Raw genomic sequence first — 17,540 nt, 5'->3', positions numbered from 1 at the left:
CATCTGATTCATCGGTTCAGTGGTCAAGATATTTCAAATCTTTCTGCACTTATTAAGTCACTGCCTGCCTATCAGACAGGTCGTCCTCTGTCGATGAAACAACATCAGGATCATCACTTTGATGAAAACCAGAACTTAAGGATGAGGAACAATATCTGACCAAGCGTAGTTCCTCAAAGCACGCAGGTGTAAAAACTAATAAGAAAACTTCCAGCCATTTATGAATGCATCTTCCAGAAGCAAATGGTCAGGACAGGAACAGTGTAAAGTACAAGGTAATTACTAAAAACAAATCAAATCCAAACTAAACTCATTTTAGATTTCAAACTGGGGATTGGGTCTATACAAAGTTGTAAACTCCCATTCTGCGCACAACAAATGATTGTCCTGTTTTATTGCAGGCATCTTCCCACTGGAAATTCCCCATAAGTGGCGATGGGGATCTGCTGGTTGCTATTTTCGATTTCCAATATCGGGATCTGAATCAAATCAAATTAAAAACGTAATTCACAAATGGCAGGGGTGTCTGTAATTCTCCAAACTGCAGCGTGAGTAACTCAAGCGAAGGTGGTCCTCACAACTCCATCTCAAATTATTGAACATCATCATATTCTCCTCCGAATTCAGTATCAAAGAGAGTAAAGGAACCTAAAAAAGAGACATACATATTGAGCTGATTATTGAGAACGTAGTAACCAAAATAATTGGTGGAGCCATCACATAATCTGTTTGTGAGTCAATCCAACTACCAATTGGTTTGTTATCAGTCCATCGCATCACTCTCCATATCCATTTAGCTGTCGCTCACTCGACACAATGGTTCAAATTAATTTAATTGAGAGAATTGCTTCTTATTTTCTGTCGACGCACTAAAACGCCACTAAAGGTTGACGAAATAAGTCGCTTTGTAACTAAAGTGGGTTATATTTACAGCAAAGGCAAGGTGTGAGGTTAATAATGTTTTGTGTCGCTAGGCGATGCGGAATTGCTTTGTTTACATTTGAGTGCTGAAGCCATGAATGTAAATGGAAGCCGAAAGCCCAGGAATGCGCCCTGCCAACACGTTAGGAATTCCCTTACAAAGTTCCCAGGTGGACCAAGTGGCCTTCCACAGGACTTGAGTTATACCGCAGTGGATGGCGGGTGAGGCCGCTTTCATTGTCTCTGATTTTATGGGCCAGGAGAGAAACAGCGACAGTTCCGGTACAGCGGTGTGACAGCGTGTGTGGAGGATTCAACGGCCGGAGGGTCTGCGGTACAACTTTCCGAAGCGGGCCGCTTATTACTGCGATAATCTAATTCTGTCGTTATTGTTCCTGTAATTTCTCTGTGGCGTGACTAGAAATTATCGCAGAATGTTTAAGTTCATAAAAATCTAACGGAACGGCCAACAATAGACAGAAATTTGAGCGTAAATGTCCACGGAGACGGATTTATTTTCAGGAAATGTGATTCTCACTCAAGGCCGTGGGTAAGGTTTGCAAATTCGCATCAGTAACAGCACAGAAATGTTATATTCGTGGCTGACATTAGGCCGGAACTGCGATTGGGGACAAACTCCTGGCAATAATCCTTAACTTGGAAAATAAATGGACGAAAATTTTAGGTTAAAACAGATTGTACCCACTCCACAGGTAGCTTCTGTTGGACACTGATTTTGTGCCTTTTTTATAAGGTGCAGTACTAACACCATTAAAGTGAAGGGTGTGCAGATGCAGGGTTTCTTCCGGCCCAGTTACTATGAGGCCCGTGTCCCTTCGAACCGCGGAACACAAGAGTGATTGGAGTCTCATTACTAATGCCGACAGAGTGTTATATCTCTCGGTTTCATACTACGCAAAAAGTCTACACGATGTTTCCAAATCCCTTTAGCTGCACGAGTTCCACAGAAACATCTCTTTATTCCAAGAATAACCAATTATCAGGCATCTGTCAGTGAACGTATCGGCCTTCGATCCCAATGCATGCAGGTACCTGGGTAAAATACTGCTCATGACTTCTTCCGCTCCACAGTTAAAGAGAGGAACATCCTTCGGCTGATGTATCCAGTGTGTTTGAGGTGGTGGATACGGGCAGTGTTTAACATACACATTTTAAATAGAGTCCGTGTTAATGAAATAAGTCCGCACTAAAATTGTCTATCGTTAGATGGCTATGTTTCTCAAGTGTCTGAGAGTGACTGTGAGTGGCTGGTTGAGTTATGTCGCTCTGTGTCGAGGGGTCGCCGTGGGACAGACTCTCCAATTGTCCTACCTTCCACATTTGGATCTTCTCCGTCACTTTCATGTAAATCACTGTCTATATAATATTCCAGCTTGTCCACTGAACTGAGAGAGGGTGAACCTGTTAATGAAACACATTGTAATTTTAAAATACAAAGATGATCATTTCACTTGAAACGAAATATATACATAAATCTTAAAGATAATTACCGAGTCCTGCCCCAGGCTCCTGAATCTCTATCTCCTCATAAACCGGCTCAGCAAATCCAGTCGGAGAATGTTTTTTGTTTCTGCCGCCTGCAATTCCAAGAACGGGAGAATATCGGGTTACCAAGATTCGAGAGTTATTCCTCTCTCTATTTTCCTCTTTCCATTTCTCATTATTGCTTTCCGGCAATTATCGATTATTTTGATTCTGATGCATTGGCGAAATTCCCCTTCCTCCCGTCCCTGAAGAGCGCTACGCCCGTCAAGAACTCTCAGCGTCCTATTTTGCGAATGAAAAAAATTGGCCTATCATCTGCGATGCTCCGATTGGCCCGCTCCCGGGCACCCCTCGAACCTCCAGCTCTGAGGAGGTCCCTTGCACTTCCAGCACAGCCAACTTCTTGGCGCTTGCCGACGTCCGGGAGCGCCATGGGCGTATTTCGAGGAAATCGAGACCGAAAGGCCTTACCCGAACAAATGGACCCGCGCCCATTGCAGATGCAGATCCAGGTCCCGCCCATTTACAAAATCCCCGGAATTCCCACGGCATGGGAGAGAGGCCGAAACATAGCGCATCTTTGCCCCTTTTACATTCACAGCATCTGGGAACTTAACATTTCCTCAGGCGCAACGAAGAGGGAAACCAGCCCTTCCGTGTTGAAGGAAATCGGCTCTCGCTCAGGCTGCCCGTATGACTCAGTTTCCAAGGGGACGTTTGAATCGTTTGGTTGATTTACGCACAAGGAGAATCAGTGCTGAGCATATTACCCTCAGATAATTTTCGAGATTTATTGGTCTTTCTGTTGATTCTCGGCCCATTCCAATAACATTTAACAATGGCTGGAAAAGATGAGCAGCAGGAGGACGCGACATTTATTTGCCAGGAGTTTTCCCGACTCAGTCACCAACCTTTTTGGAAGCTTCTCTGCAGTTCTGAGGCCAAAGCAAGTGAAACAGCAACGAAAAGGGCTCCTAAAATGCCGGGGATGATGAAAATGGAGAGTCTCTGCTGTTTGAGCGGCTCTGTATACTGCTGATGGGCTGTAACAAAAAGTACTGAATATGAATAAAGGGCAAATCGGTCCCAATCATTTCAGTGAGTCAGGGATACGGAAACCGGTTCGCACTGAAATATTTATGGGTTGTATTGGGGATGAGTCCCATCACCTGACAGGAGTTCTGTTGTCGCGTTTACGGTTACCTTTATGCTCCAAAAAACTAATTCTAACTCAGTTAAGAAATCTCAGTATCAATCTAAATCTTACATCCTTTGCCTGGTCCCCAGCTCTTGATCTGAAGCTGCCGTTAACCTTTAATTGCATCGTTTGAAAGAAAGAAAAGAAAGATTTGCAGTTATATAGCGCCTTTCACCGCCTTCGGGCGTCCAAAAATTCTTTATAACTAATGAAGTACGTTTGAAATATCGTCACTGTTGTAATGTCGGAAGTGCAGCAGCCAAATTGCGCACAGCAAGGCCCCACGAACAACAAGGTGATAATGACCAGATTTTTTTAAATGTTGTTTGTTGAGGGATAAATATTGGCCAGGACACCGGAGTCTTCTGCTCTTCTTTGAATAGTGCCATGGGATCATTTACATCCACCTGAGAGGGCACACGGGGCCCAGACGGGGTTTAACCTCTTATCCCAAAGGCAGCTCTCCCTCAGCACTGCACTGGAGTGTCAGCTTGGATTATGTGCTCAAGTCTCTGGAGTGGGGCTTGAACTCACAACTGTCTGACTCAGGGCTGCGGGTGCTATCAGTGTAGTAAAGGATCAGTTCAAGACAGACATTGGGCCGCAGGTCAAACGGGTCGATAATTTAACCCTGAGATGCCGTGTATCCAAGTTTGCTGACGACACCAAGTTAGGTGGCACAGTAAATAGTAAATAGTGAATAGGATATACTTGCCTTGGAGGTGGTGCAACGAAGGTTCACTAGATTGATTCCTGGCATGAGAGGTTTGTCCCATTGAGATTGAGTTGAATGGGCCTATACATAAGAAATTGGAGCAGGAGTAGGCCAATCGGCCCCTCGAGCCTGCTCTGGAGTTTAGAAGAATGAGAGGTGATCTAATTGAAGCATATAAGATACTAAGGGGACTTGACAGGGTAGGTGCTGAGAGGTTGTTTCCGCTGGCTGGAAAGTCTCGGACGAGGGCGCATAGTCTCAGGATAAGGGGTCGGCCATTTAAGAATGATTAATTGAGTGGGCAAAACTGAGGAAAATGGAATTCAACGTGGGGAAGTGCGATCCAGTCCACTTTGGAAGAAAGATCACAATATTTTCTAACTGGTGAGAAGCTAGGCACTATGGAGGAGCAGAGAGATTTTGCGGTCCCAGTACAAAAATCACCAAAAACTAGTGGACAGGTGGAAAAAAAAATGAATAGCAGAACAGTCCCAAGGGGCTGAATGGCCTACTCCTGTTCCCATGTTCCTAACACGTGGAACGATTCTCAGAGTGGACTGTGTGTCAAATGTGCACTTTGTACCTGTGCAGTAACATCGGGCTTTTGTTCGCTGTGTGACATTTGGAGCAAGAATAGACGTTTCTGAATGATCCGCCTTTCAGTAAAAACACTCGTAGCAGATTGACGTCGTTACAAAGCAACTAAAAATAATTTAATAGAACATCTGGATGAGGATGGGAAATATGTGGCTGTTCAGTTTAACTAGTGGGAGATGCTTAGTTATTCCAGCATACAACTGAAACGAATCCTACTGTTGTCCCTGGAGAGTGTTGTCTACCTCCAGAGTCCAATCACAATAATGAGAATTTCATTCATTTAGCGCCTAATACGCAATAAAACATCCCAAGGCGCTTCACAAGAGAGACAGAATTAGACACCAATTCACATAAAGAGATATGAGGATAGGTGATTGAAATCTTGGTCAAAGAAATAGGTTTTCAGGAGCGTCTTAAATGAGGAGAGAGAGAAGTGGAGAGGCTCTCGGAGAGAATACCAGAGTTTAGGACCAAGGCACGGCCGCCAATGGTGGAGTGATGAAAATCGGGGATGTGAAAGAGGCCAGAGATCTCGGAGGGTTGTAGGGCTGGAGGAGGTTACAGAGACAGGGAGGGGCGAGGCCATGGAGGGATTTGAAAAGAAGGATGAGTGTTTTAAAATCGAGACTTTAAAAAAACCACGCACCGGAACATATCACACCGACGTCTTCTTTATGCTCACAGTCATGGCGGCCGGTTGCTGAAAATTGGCAGTCCCACAGGAATAGTTCACTTCCTTTACACTTAATCTCGTCCATCCAAATGGTGCCGTTTCCTTGCCCGAAGAGCGTCTCTTCAGGAGCCCAGACTGGGTCGCCGCAGTTTAATTGTCTACAGACAACAGCTGCATCGTGTCGATCCCACGAATCATCGCACACCGTTCCCCATGTACCACTGAAGGATATTTCAATTCTTCCGGAGCAATTGTTGAATCCCGCAGCCAGCCGCAGTTCTGCGCCAAAAGGTACACGATAAGTACCTGAGAACTTTAACTTGCACTTGGATACATTCACTTTCCTTTATTTGTCCTGTCCGAGTCCCAACCCACTGTGCCACAGTCTGGCGGGACGCAGATTAACTAGATGGCGAACGTGTACAAAGGAAAATAACTGCTCACAGTCAGGATTGCTGATATTTAATGAGAGACTTCAGGAAATGTGAGTGGAACGAATTTTATTAAAACCCAGTCTGGCCACGGTTAACTGAGATCCTGACTTAGATCGGCGAGCGAGAGTTACGCACAACCCACAATGCCAGAATTTAGAATAGAAACGTTGAATGTTCCCCGCCAAGAGGCAATGGGACAATCCACAGTGTCGAATATAGAGCTGGTGCCGCCTGTGTGACAACTGACCCATCCACTGACCATGTCTGACTCAAAGAATGTCCCTTTACTTTCCCTTATTTTACAAGAATCAATGAGGTGATGGACAGACTGAAGCCACCTGGGATTGTAAATAAACAAAAATGCATGGACACACACACATTAAAAATATACTGAAGGAAAAGAAATCCCAGGTCACATATCCCACGATCCTTATTAATATCCATATCACTAATTACCGGCATCGTCGGGAACTGGTCCCCTTTTCGCTTTCTTCGTATCTGCCTCATCGTCATTCGTCTTCGGATTTATTTCTGTAAAACAATTCCCATCCATTACTTTAGTGAAACATTCCAAAAGAAACAGGTTCCATTTGCAATTTGTTACCTGAACAAATGACCCCGACATCTTCCAGGTGGCTACAGTCATGTTGACCCCACGGTGACGATGGGCATTGCCATAAGAGAGAATCGTGAGAACGGCATTTCACGTCATCGAGCCAGATCGGCCCAGAACTCTTTCCAAATGTGGCATCGTGGTGCACAGATCGGGCGGAGCCGCAGCGGAGCTGCTTACAAATCACTTCTGCTTCCTCCAGGCCAAAAGAATCAGAACAAACACTGCCCCACGTCCCATTATAGAAAACTTCAACTCTGCCCTGGCAGCGACTCGGTCCATTCTCCAGCCTTATCGCCATGTGCCCTGCAGGACAAAGAGCGAGGTTTAGTCTTCGCTTTCGCTCTAACTCCTTGTTTCAAAAGGGAGAAAGAGATGGACAGAGTCATTATGGGCCAGTCAGTCTCACCGTGGTGGTGGGCAAATTATTGGAATCAATTCTGTGGGACTGCATAAATCGTCATTTGGAATGGCACGGATTAATCGAGTTAATCTAGGACTGATTAACTCGCCGATTCATCAGCATGGATTTGTTAAGGGAAGGTCGTGCCGACTAACTTGTTTGAATTTTTTGAGCACATAACTCGGAGCATCGATAAGGGTAACGTGTTTGATGTAGTGTACATGGATTTTAGCAAGGCTTTTGATAAGGTCCCACATGGCAGACTGATCAAAAAAGTAAAACCCATGAGATCCATGGGAAAGTGGCAAGTTGGATCAAAAATTGGTTCAGTGGCAGGAAGCAAAGATGACAGGTGTTTTTGCAACTGGAAGGCTGTTTCCAGTGGGGTCCCGCAAGGCTCAGTACAAGGTCCCTTGCTTTTTGTGGTATATATTAATGAATTTGACTTGAATGTAGGGGCCTTGATCAATAGGTTTGCAGATGATTCAAAAATTGGCCGTGTGGTTGATAGTGAGGAGGAAAGCTGTAGACTGCAGCAAGATATCAATGGACGGGTCAGGTGGGCAGAAAAGTGGCAAATGGAATTCATCCCAGAGAAGTGTGAGGTAATGCATTTGGGGAGGGCAAACAAGGCAAGGGAATATACAATAAATGGGAGGATCCTGAGAGGTGTAGAGGAATAAAGAGACCTTGGAGTGCATGTCCACGCATCCCTGAAGGTAGCAGGACGGGTAGATAAGGTGGTTAAAAAAGCATACGGGATACTTTCGTTTATTAGCCTAGGCACAGAATATAAGAGCAGGGAGGTTATGCTAGAACTGTATAAAACATTGGTTAGGCCATAGCTTGAGTATTGTGTACAGTTCTGGTCACCATATTACAGGAAATATCTGATTGCACTTGAGAGGGTACAGAAGAGATTTTCGAGGATGTTGCCAGTGCTCGAGAATTTTAGCTATGAGAAAAGATTGGATAGGCTGGTTTGTTTCCTTTCGAAAAAAGGAGGCTGATGGGTGATTGAATTGCAGTACATAAAATTATGACGAGACGAGATAGAGTGGATATGGAGGATCTCTTTCCCTTAGCAGAGGGGTCAGTGACCAGGGGGCATAGATTCAAAGTAATTGGTAGAACGATTAGGGGGGAACTGAGGATAAATGTTTTCACCCAGAGGGTGGTGGGAGTCAGGAATTCACTGCCTGAAAGGGTGTTAGAGGCATAAACCCTCAACTCATTTAAAAAGTACCTGGATGTGCACTTGAAGTGCCGTAACCTACAGGGCTATGGACCAAGTGCTGGAATGTGAGATTCAGCTGGATAACTCTTTTTCAGCTGCCACGGACACGATGGGCCGAATAGCCACTTCTATGCCATAACTTTCTATGATTCCATGAACTCGCCTCAGTAAATGTAGAAACAAGAGATCAGCCTCTTTCTCTGCAATAACTCCGTCACTGTTAACAGATTGCTTATCTCAGAAGTGGCAAAATGACAATTATTTAACAGATAAATACACGAATGGGGATAAATTTGCAGGGCTATGTGGAAAACAGCAGAGATGTGCGACTAATTGGATAGCTCTTTCAAAGAACCGGCAGAGATACGATGGGCCGAACGGGCTCCTTCTGTGCTGTATCATTCTATGATTCTATAATTTCAGCGGAGGTATTTTGGAACATATTGGACTGTCTCTTGCAGACACATTCTGCATTTGTGAATTGGTTTCAGCAGAATAGCGAGCATTCCTATTGGTTATGTAAATCACGAGGCCTTAAAGCTTCAAATTCCCTGATTACTATGGTTACAAATCAGTTGTCCTCAGGTCATATTTGTTAACGAATGGGACTAAGGATTGCAAAGTTGTGCATATTTTAAAATACATCTTACCCGAGCAGATCACTCCAGCATCTTCTTTATGAATGCAGTCGCTGTCGCCCCACGGCCCCCTCCGACATTCCCACAGAACCGAATCATTCGCTGAACAGTTCAAATTGTCCAACCAGATAGTCCCCGATCCTGGGCCAAACCAACCGGAAACTGTTGCATTTACAGCCTGTCCACACTTCAGCTGTTTACAGGCAACTTGGGCGCCTGTTAAATCCCAGGAATCATCACACACAGTTCCCCAGGTTCCGTTGTAGTAAACCTCTACCCTTCCAGCACAGCGACTTTCACCATCCACCAACCTTATCGGAATATGATCTACAACACACGAAAATTATATTGAACTATATCCGGAACAGGAAACAGTTTCTGCACGGCTCCCAGTCGATCCATTGCAAACTGATGCATTGTTATACTGTTTCTAATTACTTTTGTAACAACGATTAGTCTGTTGTCACGTTTCTATCAAAATTTTCTGCCAAATGTTTGCCATTATAAATTCCTATGCCCACATTTATAATGGAAACTATCTACGCAAACTTGTTAATTGCTGCCTCCCCCAATGTAGGTGCTGCAGTGCTACCAGTGAAGGGAGGGAATAAAATAAGAACAGAAAAATAAGGTCCGAATCTATGATTTTAAAATTGGATCTGAATTCCTTCTGAAGATGCTTCACCTGAATTAAACACATTTTTTTTTGTCGTCACTGGCAAGACTGGAATTTATTGCCTATCCCGAGTTGCCCTTGAGCAGGAGGTGATACAAGTTAGGGGCTTGCTATGTTACTTCACAGAGCAGTTAAGAGTCAACCATGTTTGTGCAGGACTCGAGTCACATATAGACCAGACCGGGTAATGACAGCAGGTTCTCTTCCCTAAAGGACATTAATGAACCAGTTCGGTTATGACAATCCGACAGCTTCACGGTCACTTTTACTGATACCAGCCTTTAGTTTCCCGATTTTTATTTTGAACTGATTTCAAATTCTCAGGAAGCCATGGTAAGAATTGAACTCACATTGTCTGGATTTTGAGCCCAGGCTTCTCGATCACTAGTCCAATAACATTAAAACTGTACCCATGAAGAGTGTGCAATGCCACAGAGATCAACTAGTATTTTATTAATATTCTGCCCATATTCTGCGCATTAACTGAATAAATTCCTATTTGCGCTGGGCACTTATATAAACTTGTCAAACTATAATTAGATCCTCCCACCAGTGGTGACGCTGTATCTCCTCAGTTGTATTTTTCCCATTGCTCAATCTATATTGCGGAGAAACTCCTCTGGTCCAATCAACTCTCATTCTTTGCTTCCCAAATTGCACTCAGATTTCCTATTTAACTGTAAATAAAAATATATATTCAAAGTATTCTTAAAATAATAAGAACAGAATGTACTACTTTAAAATGGGACCGAATGACGCCGGTTTCCCGGATTCATCTGTACTCAACATGTAACCCTGCGTCACGTAAAAACTGAACATGAGCTACAGACCCCGTGTGAACCTTCAGGGGACATCGACTAGTACTGTGTCAAAAGCCTTGTGTACAGTTTGCGTTTCCTGTAAGTGTCATGCTTAACTTCCTCTTAACGCTTTCCCTCCATACTTTCCCCATCACACTCGCCCCACTTGCCGTGAGCAAAGCCACGGGAAATTCAGGATTATTCACATTACAACACGATATTCTGGATGTACATTTTTAGATATGGAAATACGTTCTTACCAGAGCAAACCACACCCACGTCATCAGCGGTAGAAAACGGGTTCGCTTGTGTAAAACTACAGTTCCACAGATTGGGTTCACTTCCATTGCATCTGACATTGATCATCCACACCGGCCCGGTGCCTGGTCCAAATTTCCATTGGTTGTAAACACTTACAGTAGAGCCACAGTTCAGCTGTCTGCACACTACATCTGCATCATTGAAACTCCACAGACTGTCAATCACTCTCCCCCAAACACCGCCATAATAAACCTCCACTCGGCCGTCACAGCCGCTCTCTCCATTGGCCAGTCTCAGCTGCCAATGTTCAGCTGTAAGATTACAATTCAGACGTCAATGTTCGTTTGAAATAAGTGTTCACAAGATCATACTGTCAACATGCAATATACACGTTTATATTGTTGTGTGGTTTCACTTTGGCTAAATTTAATAAAAAAATAAAATGTTGCAAATACACAACAATGTCGTCAGTATCTACAAGAGAGAAAGTGACAGGTCAATGTTTCAAGGGAAGCTTCGGTCAGACAAGTCCTTTACAGACTGGCCAGAAGAAAGAAGGGAGGGATACCATCGGGTGAAGGTCAAGGGTATAGTTAATGTAACGACCTTCACAAATGTGTTAATAACCTACTCAAATAGACACCGAATGTGCTTAATTACCTGTAAATGGGGATTAAACTGGACGCAAATAAGCTGATATTTGGCTCAATATCTTGGACTGCAGCGGTTCAAGGAGTAGGGCCACATTCACCTTCTCAGGGCATCTAGGGCGAGGCAGTAAATTGCGGCCTTGCGAGTATCGCCCACCCCGACAACAAATTATGAAAAATAATAAATGGATTGTTGCTCAATGAAAAAGCAGAGGGTTGGAGAATGACTGGACATCCATTGTGTATAGTAGAAAACTTGCAATTCACTAAGAGGCGGGAAACAGCAGAGAATTCATACAGGTAGATCGGTAGAAACTGGGAATATTATGATTATAAGAGGCGCCTCTTTACAATTATATTGTATTCCTGGTCTGAAATGCTTTTAATTCTTGGTCAGCCCTTATTAATTATTGGCACTTATTAATGATTTTTGCGTATAATTAACGATCAAGGCTGATTATTAATCATTCTTGTTAATGTTTGTTGTTAATGGTTGGTATGTATTAATAAAGATTGCTGCTTTTTTTCAATTATCCATTCTTCTTATCAATAATTGGTGCTTAAAATTATTGGTAAATCTTATGAATTATTCGTGTTCATCACTAATTATTTATGTTTATTATTAATGATCGGTCCTTATCAATAATCAATACTTATCAATAATCGGTGCTTGGTATAAAATACCATGCACACTCTTATTGATTCCTGTTCAGTATTAGTGATCGATTATTGTTGTTAATGAAAGTATTGTCACAACCTTAGCTCTGGTATTTGAATACTGAATATAAAGTCTAAACGGTGCAGAAGAATAAATTGCACAATGCTTATTCGGGCTCCACGTTAATTCAATTCAATACTGAGATCTGAAGGAGATTTTTTTTAACATTTAATGAAAATCTCTAATAATTTCTGATTACAATATTGGGAAGAATTTTTTGAAAATGGTTGAATTGGTTGTTTGATTTATATCTCCATTTATTTCCTACGATAGTATATTTTAGTCTGTACGATCTTCCAACTTTTAACCTTGATTCGGAATAAGGTCATTCCCAATTCCCAAAGCTCGTGAATCCGACAAGAGCACTGGTTGCCGAAACATATATTTATTTACCAACGGGAGCCAATTACAACTCTCTGCAGCGTTCTGTCATCAACTCCCCAATACCGGAACCTTCCACGACCGATATTTGGTCAACACGGGTCAAAATATCAAAAGATAATAGGAGAAAGCAGAGAAAATACGAATTTTCTTATGAGGATTTTCTAATCCAGGCAAATTTTGTGTCCGGTCTGGTAATTGCAGGTCTGTATTGCAGAATTTAAAAGTTGCGGGATCTCAATAAATCAACAGAAATACATTTAATCAGGAAATAATGGACACGTACACACAGCGGTTGAGGACTGAGGTACACCCACCCGCTTGGCACTGAAGTACTCTCCCCCACTTGTGACTGAGGAACACCCATCCACTTGGGACTGAGGTACAAAACAGCAGATCGAGATTTGAACTTTGATTCAAAGCTGTATCTGGCGCACCTGCAGGAACAGTGCACATTTGGAGGTAGGCTCCTCAAAGAAAGTATTAAATTAGATTCACTCTAATTTCCTGCTGCGCAATGAGGACAAATTGAAGAGGAGTAAATCACCCTGGCATCCTGGTCACTGGACCCCAGAACGCCTCCCACACAGCTGCGTGTCTCCCTACTTACCCCACTGTAAACCGGACTTGACATCGCACGTCGTCCAGAATTAATACTTACAAATAAATAATAATAATTATGAGAATAATTGATGTTTGGCAATAAATGAAGCACCTACCGGAACAGATGACGCCAACATCATTTTTGTGTGTGCACTGATGATGCCCCCATGATGCAACGGGGCAGTCCCTCAAACGCATTTCATTGCCGTTACATTCGTTGATATCCTTCCAAATCGGACCCTTTCCCTCTCCAAAGAACGCTCCTCCTGGCGTTAATATCGCAGCCCCACAACCGAGCTGATTGCAAACCACAGAAGCATCCTGTATATCCCAGTGTGCGTCACAGACCGTGCCCCAGGTGTCACCCAGTAGTATCTCCAATCTCCCTGAACAGGTGTCCTCACCACCAACTAACCGAGGCCCTTTTTGTCCTTTGTGTATCAAAAATAAACATAATTGAGCTGATTTTATTCCATCGGAAAGTCCTTGGCTCATTTAACCTAACAAACGTACATACATAGAAGAGTTCAAAGTTCTAAAGTTGGGCTAGGATTGACTGATAAACCTTGCAATGGGTGACAGTCACTGTAACCACACAAACATATTCTCAAGGGATCTGGGACATCACTATAACAGTTAATGCTGCACTGCAGTGTCACACTAAAAGGGAAGGACAGTCTGGGTAATGCAGCTTCTAAGACTCTTGTTGAGAAGCAAGGTGAAGGATGAGGTCCCACAGTGGGAGGATGAAACCAAAGATTCTGAACAAAGCCAGAAGTAAACTGGAATGAAATGATCAGCTTATGCGAAGCTTGGGGCTTTTATTAGCCTGAATACTGCAGAACAAAAGGGTAGAATTGGGATAGGAGGAACTCGATCGGTTTAAAGTTCTGGAAAAGACTGACGTAAAGTGTGAAAAGGTGTGACGAGTCCATACTTGAAACGCGGAGCAGAAGTGGCGGCAGGGAAGGAAGCTGTACGCACTGTGAATGGGGGAGGGGATGGGGTGCGGCGGCTGTCGGACATTTATTTTTCTGATCCAGTTTTTGGTGGATAAGAACAAATCGATCAGCAGCCGGGAGTTTTTAATGTACACTTTGTCAGGCACCAGATTTTGCTGGAATGTGAGCCTTAGTACACCTTATGATATTAATATATTGACACTCGGTACATTGGGGTCACATTCCTCTGTTTATTACAGCAGCAAATGTCTCCGTTAAAGCGGCAAACTAAGGCATTTGCTCCGAACAGGTTTTGTGATATCACAGCGTCATTTCCAGCCTCCGATGTTAAAATGGCAGCTGCGGTTTGTGCCTCATACTGAGGTTCAACGGTATTTATCCTATAAATGATGGAGGATTAGATAATTTAAAAAAAAACTATCGAGTCTATTGGAGACTTTAACCTATCCGTTAGTCTGTCTCCATCTCTATCTGAAATCAGGCATATGAATGTTGCGCAGATATATGCACTCATAATTACACATTCAGATACAGGCAGATACATGTGCGGATATACACATGTGCACGCACACAGTTAATGTTAAGACTCACCAGAACAAATTACACTGACATCATTTCTGTGCGTGCAGTTGTGCTGATTTCTTGGTGTAGTGGGGCAGTCCCAGAGAATGGTCTCGTTACCCCGACATTCATAGCTGTCCTGCCATAGAGGACCTCTTCCCTCTCCAAACTGAGCCCCTCCCGGTACTGATATCACGTCCCCACATTTCAGTGCTGCGCAGACCACACGGGCGTCCTGGGAGTCCCAGTACGAATCACACACAGTACCCCAGGTCTCTCCATACTGTATCTCCAATCTTCCAGAGCATCCGTCAGCTCCGCCAATCAATCTCGGCTGCCGATGTCCTATTTGTTTTTGAACAGATGGTAAAAAAATGTTCAAGAGAATTTGCTTCGTTAAACAGCTTAAAACAAGAGGAAAAAATGTTGTTTAACTGGAAGAATCTGCCTTTTGTTTAAAACCGCAGTTCACGGATGAACATAATGCACATTTTATTATCTCTTACATAATTCTTATAAATAATTTACAGTTTTTGTTATGCAATTTTACATAAACCGCAGGGTTTAGTTGAAGATATTTACTTCCTGTAATCCGAGAGCAGCGATATCATTTGACCCCTCCCTCCGTTATTTCAGATTATTTCGGAAATCTCAGTGATAAGAATAGAATAAATGGAGTAGATCCGATATCACCGTGATACATCATCTCACACCGGAGATTACAGCAACAAAATGACATTGTCACCATTTGAAGCTTAAAACTATATAAAATGGTTGTAATCATTAAAGTGTTACTGTAATCTCTTACAATATAATTATTTTAATCCCTACTCAGTTAATGCAATCTATTACAATGAAATGTTATAATCTAAACTAACGCATAGACCATAAAGTGTGTGAATAATTCTATAAAATAATGAACTGCTGAAAAATAATCAGCGAAAGAAACACGAGGTTAAAAATAAGATAAGGACGTCAACTCGTAGTAAATAAGTTGGTAGAGATACAGGTAACACAGCTCTTGTCTGTTAGAACCGACGTACCTTGAAGCAAATGCATTGTGTATTATCTGTTCTCTGTATTCAGTACCTACACACTATCTGTATCTTGGCAGTGCTGTTTATAAAACCACTCAACTAAATTGTTACTATGACCATGATTATTTTGTGTCTAGAACCATTAGACTCCATCCTTAATGGCAACATTGGGCTGACCTCTCCCAGCCAACAAAACGTGTGCCGTCTCTTCTCAATAATATTGCGACACAGAACCTCCATAATCAGCTCTCTGTAAAGGGCTACATCTCGCTTTTAGATCCTCTTTACAACCAACCTCGTGCTGGACCCTAGGCCTTTTCAAAGTGTCTACAGTCAAGCTTGTGCTTCAGAGCGAAAAAGATGTATAGTTGCAGCAGTGCCCTGATTGGAATCACACAAATAAAATCCAATTTCTCACAATCGGCTGTTAGAAAAATTGCGTGTTCAGCTAAATTTAGGCATATTTCTTAAAAGTTGTTATTAAATATGCATTTTCTGCTTTGTATTTGACAGCGTACAGTGACACTGTTATGCCCGGCCAGAATGGAGATGATTGGGTAATTCCCCTGCCAATCACGCCTGGGAATCGCACTGCTGCAAGTGACTGGGATTGACTTTATGCACATAATTTGTATAATGTAACTATCCTCCACTCACTGCAATTTGTTGGAGACATAATCCTGCTGTACTCGGGAGACTCTGCTTGCTGTAGTTTATGGGTAAATTAAAACTACAAGTCCCGTCCTGCCTCCAACGCATTGGCTGACACGGCAGTGTCAATATTCATTCCGGCTTTATTCCAAATACAGAAAGTCTGCCCCTATTGTTTATATTCCTGATCAAACAACAGCATGTTGTAGAAGGAACTACTTATTTTGGTTACACGAATAAAGAAATGCTTAATTTATAAATCTATAAAATATTACCAGTTCTTGCATTCTGTTTCTGAAGCTGTCAGCCTTCAAATTGAGTTCCATAACTTTCAATATTTTAAACGGTACGTTCTTGCCAACTTCTGTGGTTTTGTGCTGTCGGGTGAAGTGCGGTTACGTTCAGCCATTTTCTAAAATATTACAGACACGGAAATTACCTGAACAAACGACACCAGCTGCTTCCTCTTCGTGAGAACAGTTGTTGTGAGCCAGCGGTCTGAGGTCACACTTCCAGGGGTCGTCCTCGGTGCCTTTGCAACGAACTTCAACCTGCACGACAGGCAAGTCTCCAACTCCAAACCGAGAATCCCCTGATGCAGACACAGCGTCGCCACAGCCCAGATATTTACAGAAAACGCGAGCGTCGTTCATATCCCACATTCGACCACAAATAATGCGATTAGCCCGAAGGAAGTGACCGACCACAACTCTCCCAGCACAAGGACTACCTCCACCTACCAGCATCACCGTTTGTTCAACTGCTGTGAAAGAAAATGCAGTTTTAGATCATTCACCTTAAATATATTACAAGATTTCAACAGGAGACACCTCGAGTTGAAAGTGATCTGCACAACAGATCTCATGGCAAATTGCACTAAATGTAAAAACTATCACATATACTGCTCAAGCAGTTAAATCTACAAATAAAGCACATAGACCACAGGCAGTGATCAACATAAACATAGCACATACTGCGGAGACAATTAGCATCATAAGTACAGCACATAGAGCGCAACCAATTCGCACAAGGAATTAGCATTTAAATACAACACAAATACAGCACAGGCAGAGAGAAATACATTTTGGAAGTGCGAATCGGGAAATGAAGTACACCATCAATCATGATAATTCAAATGCAGTGGAGGAGCACCGGGACAATACACTGAGACAACACCACAAGCAAGCAGACAAAGTCCTTGGCTTTGTATCTAGAGCATGGAATACAAAACCAAGAGAGTCTTGGTTAAGCCCGCGTTGACGTTTTACGTACCGGCACCATGGCAGGCCTTTCTGAAATCCATAT

At 42.9% G+C, this 17,540-nt stretch overlaps 1 protein-coding gene and 1 long non-coding RNA gene across 2 annotated transcripts; both read right to left on the bottom strand.

Moving 5' to 3' along the window:
- Positions 1-2,257: 2,257 nt before the first annotated feature.
- On the bottom strand, positions 2,258-3,459 carry LOC137330964 (uncharacterized). The gene is made up of 3 exons (XR_010965342.1): positions 3,339-3,459; positions 2,433-2,519; positions 2,258-2,343 (listed from the first exon to the last, which is right to left on the bottom strand). It is a non-coding gene; the product is annotated as an uncharacterized lncRNA (long non-coding RNA).
- Positions 3,460-5,566: 2,107 nt separating this feature from the next.
- On the bottom strand, positions 5,567-16,897 carry LOC137331728 (deleted in malignant brain tumors 1 protein-like). Its single transcript, XM_067995715.1, has 6 exons — positions 16,675-16,897; positions 10,672-10,983; positions 8,948-9,262; positions 6,649-6,963; positions 6,501-6,575; positions 5,567-5,889 (listed from the first exon to the last, which is right to left on the bottom strand). The coding sequence occupies exons 1-6, from the start codon at positions 16,895-16,897 to the stop codon at positions 5,567-5,569; spliced, it is 1,563 nt and encodes a 520-aa protein (XP_067851816.1).
- Positions 16,898-17,540: the final 643 nt, after the last annotated feature.

The sequence above is a fragment of the Heptranchias perlo genome, chromosome 13 (assembly GCF_035084215.1).
Source record: "Heptranchias perlo isolate sHepPer1 chromosome 13, sHepPer1.hap1, whole genome shotgun sequence".
Lineage (NCBI taxonomy): Eukaryota > Metazoa > Chordata > Chondrichthyes > Hexanchiformes > Hexanchidae > Heptranchias > Heptranchias perlo.
The sequence above is the reverse complement of the archived record's forward strand: the minus strand, read 5'-3'. Positions and strand labels throughout refer to the sequence as shown.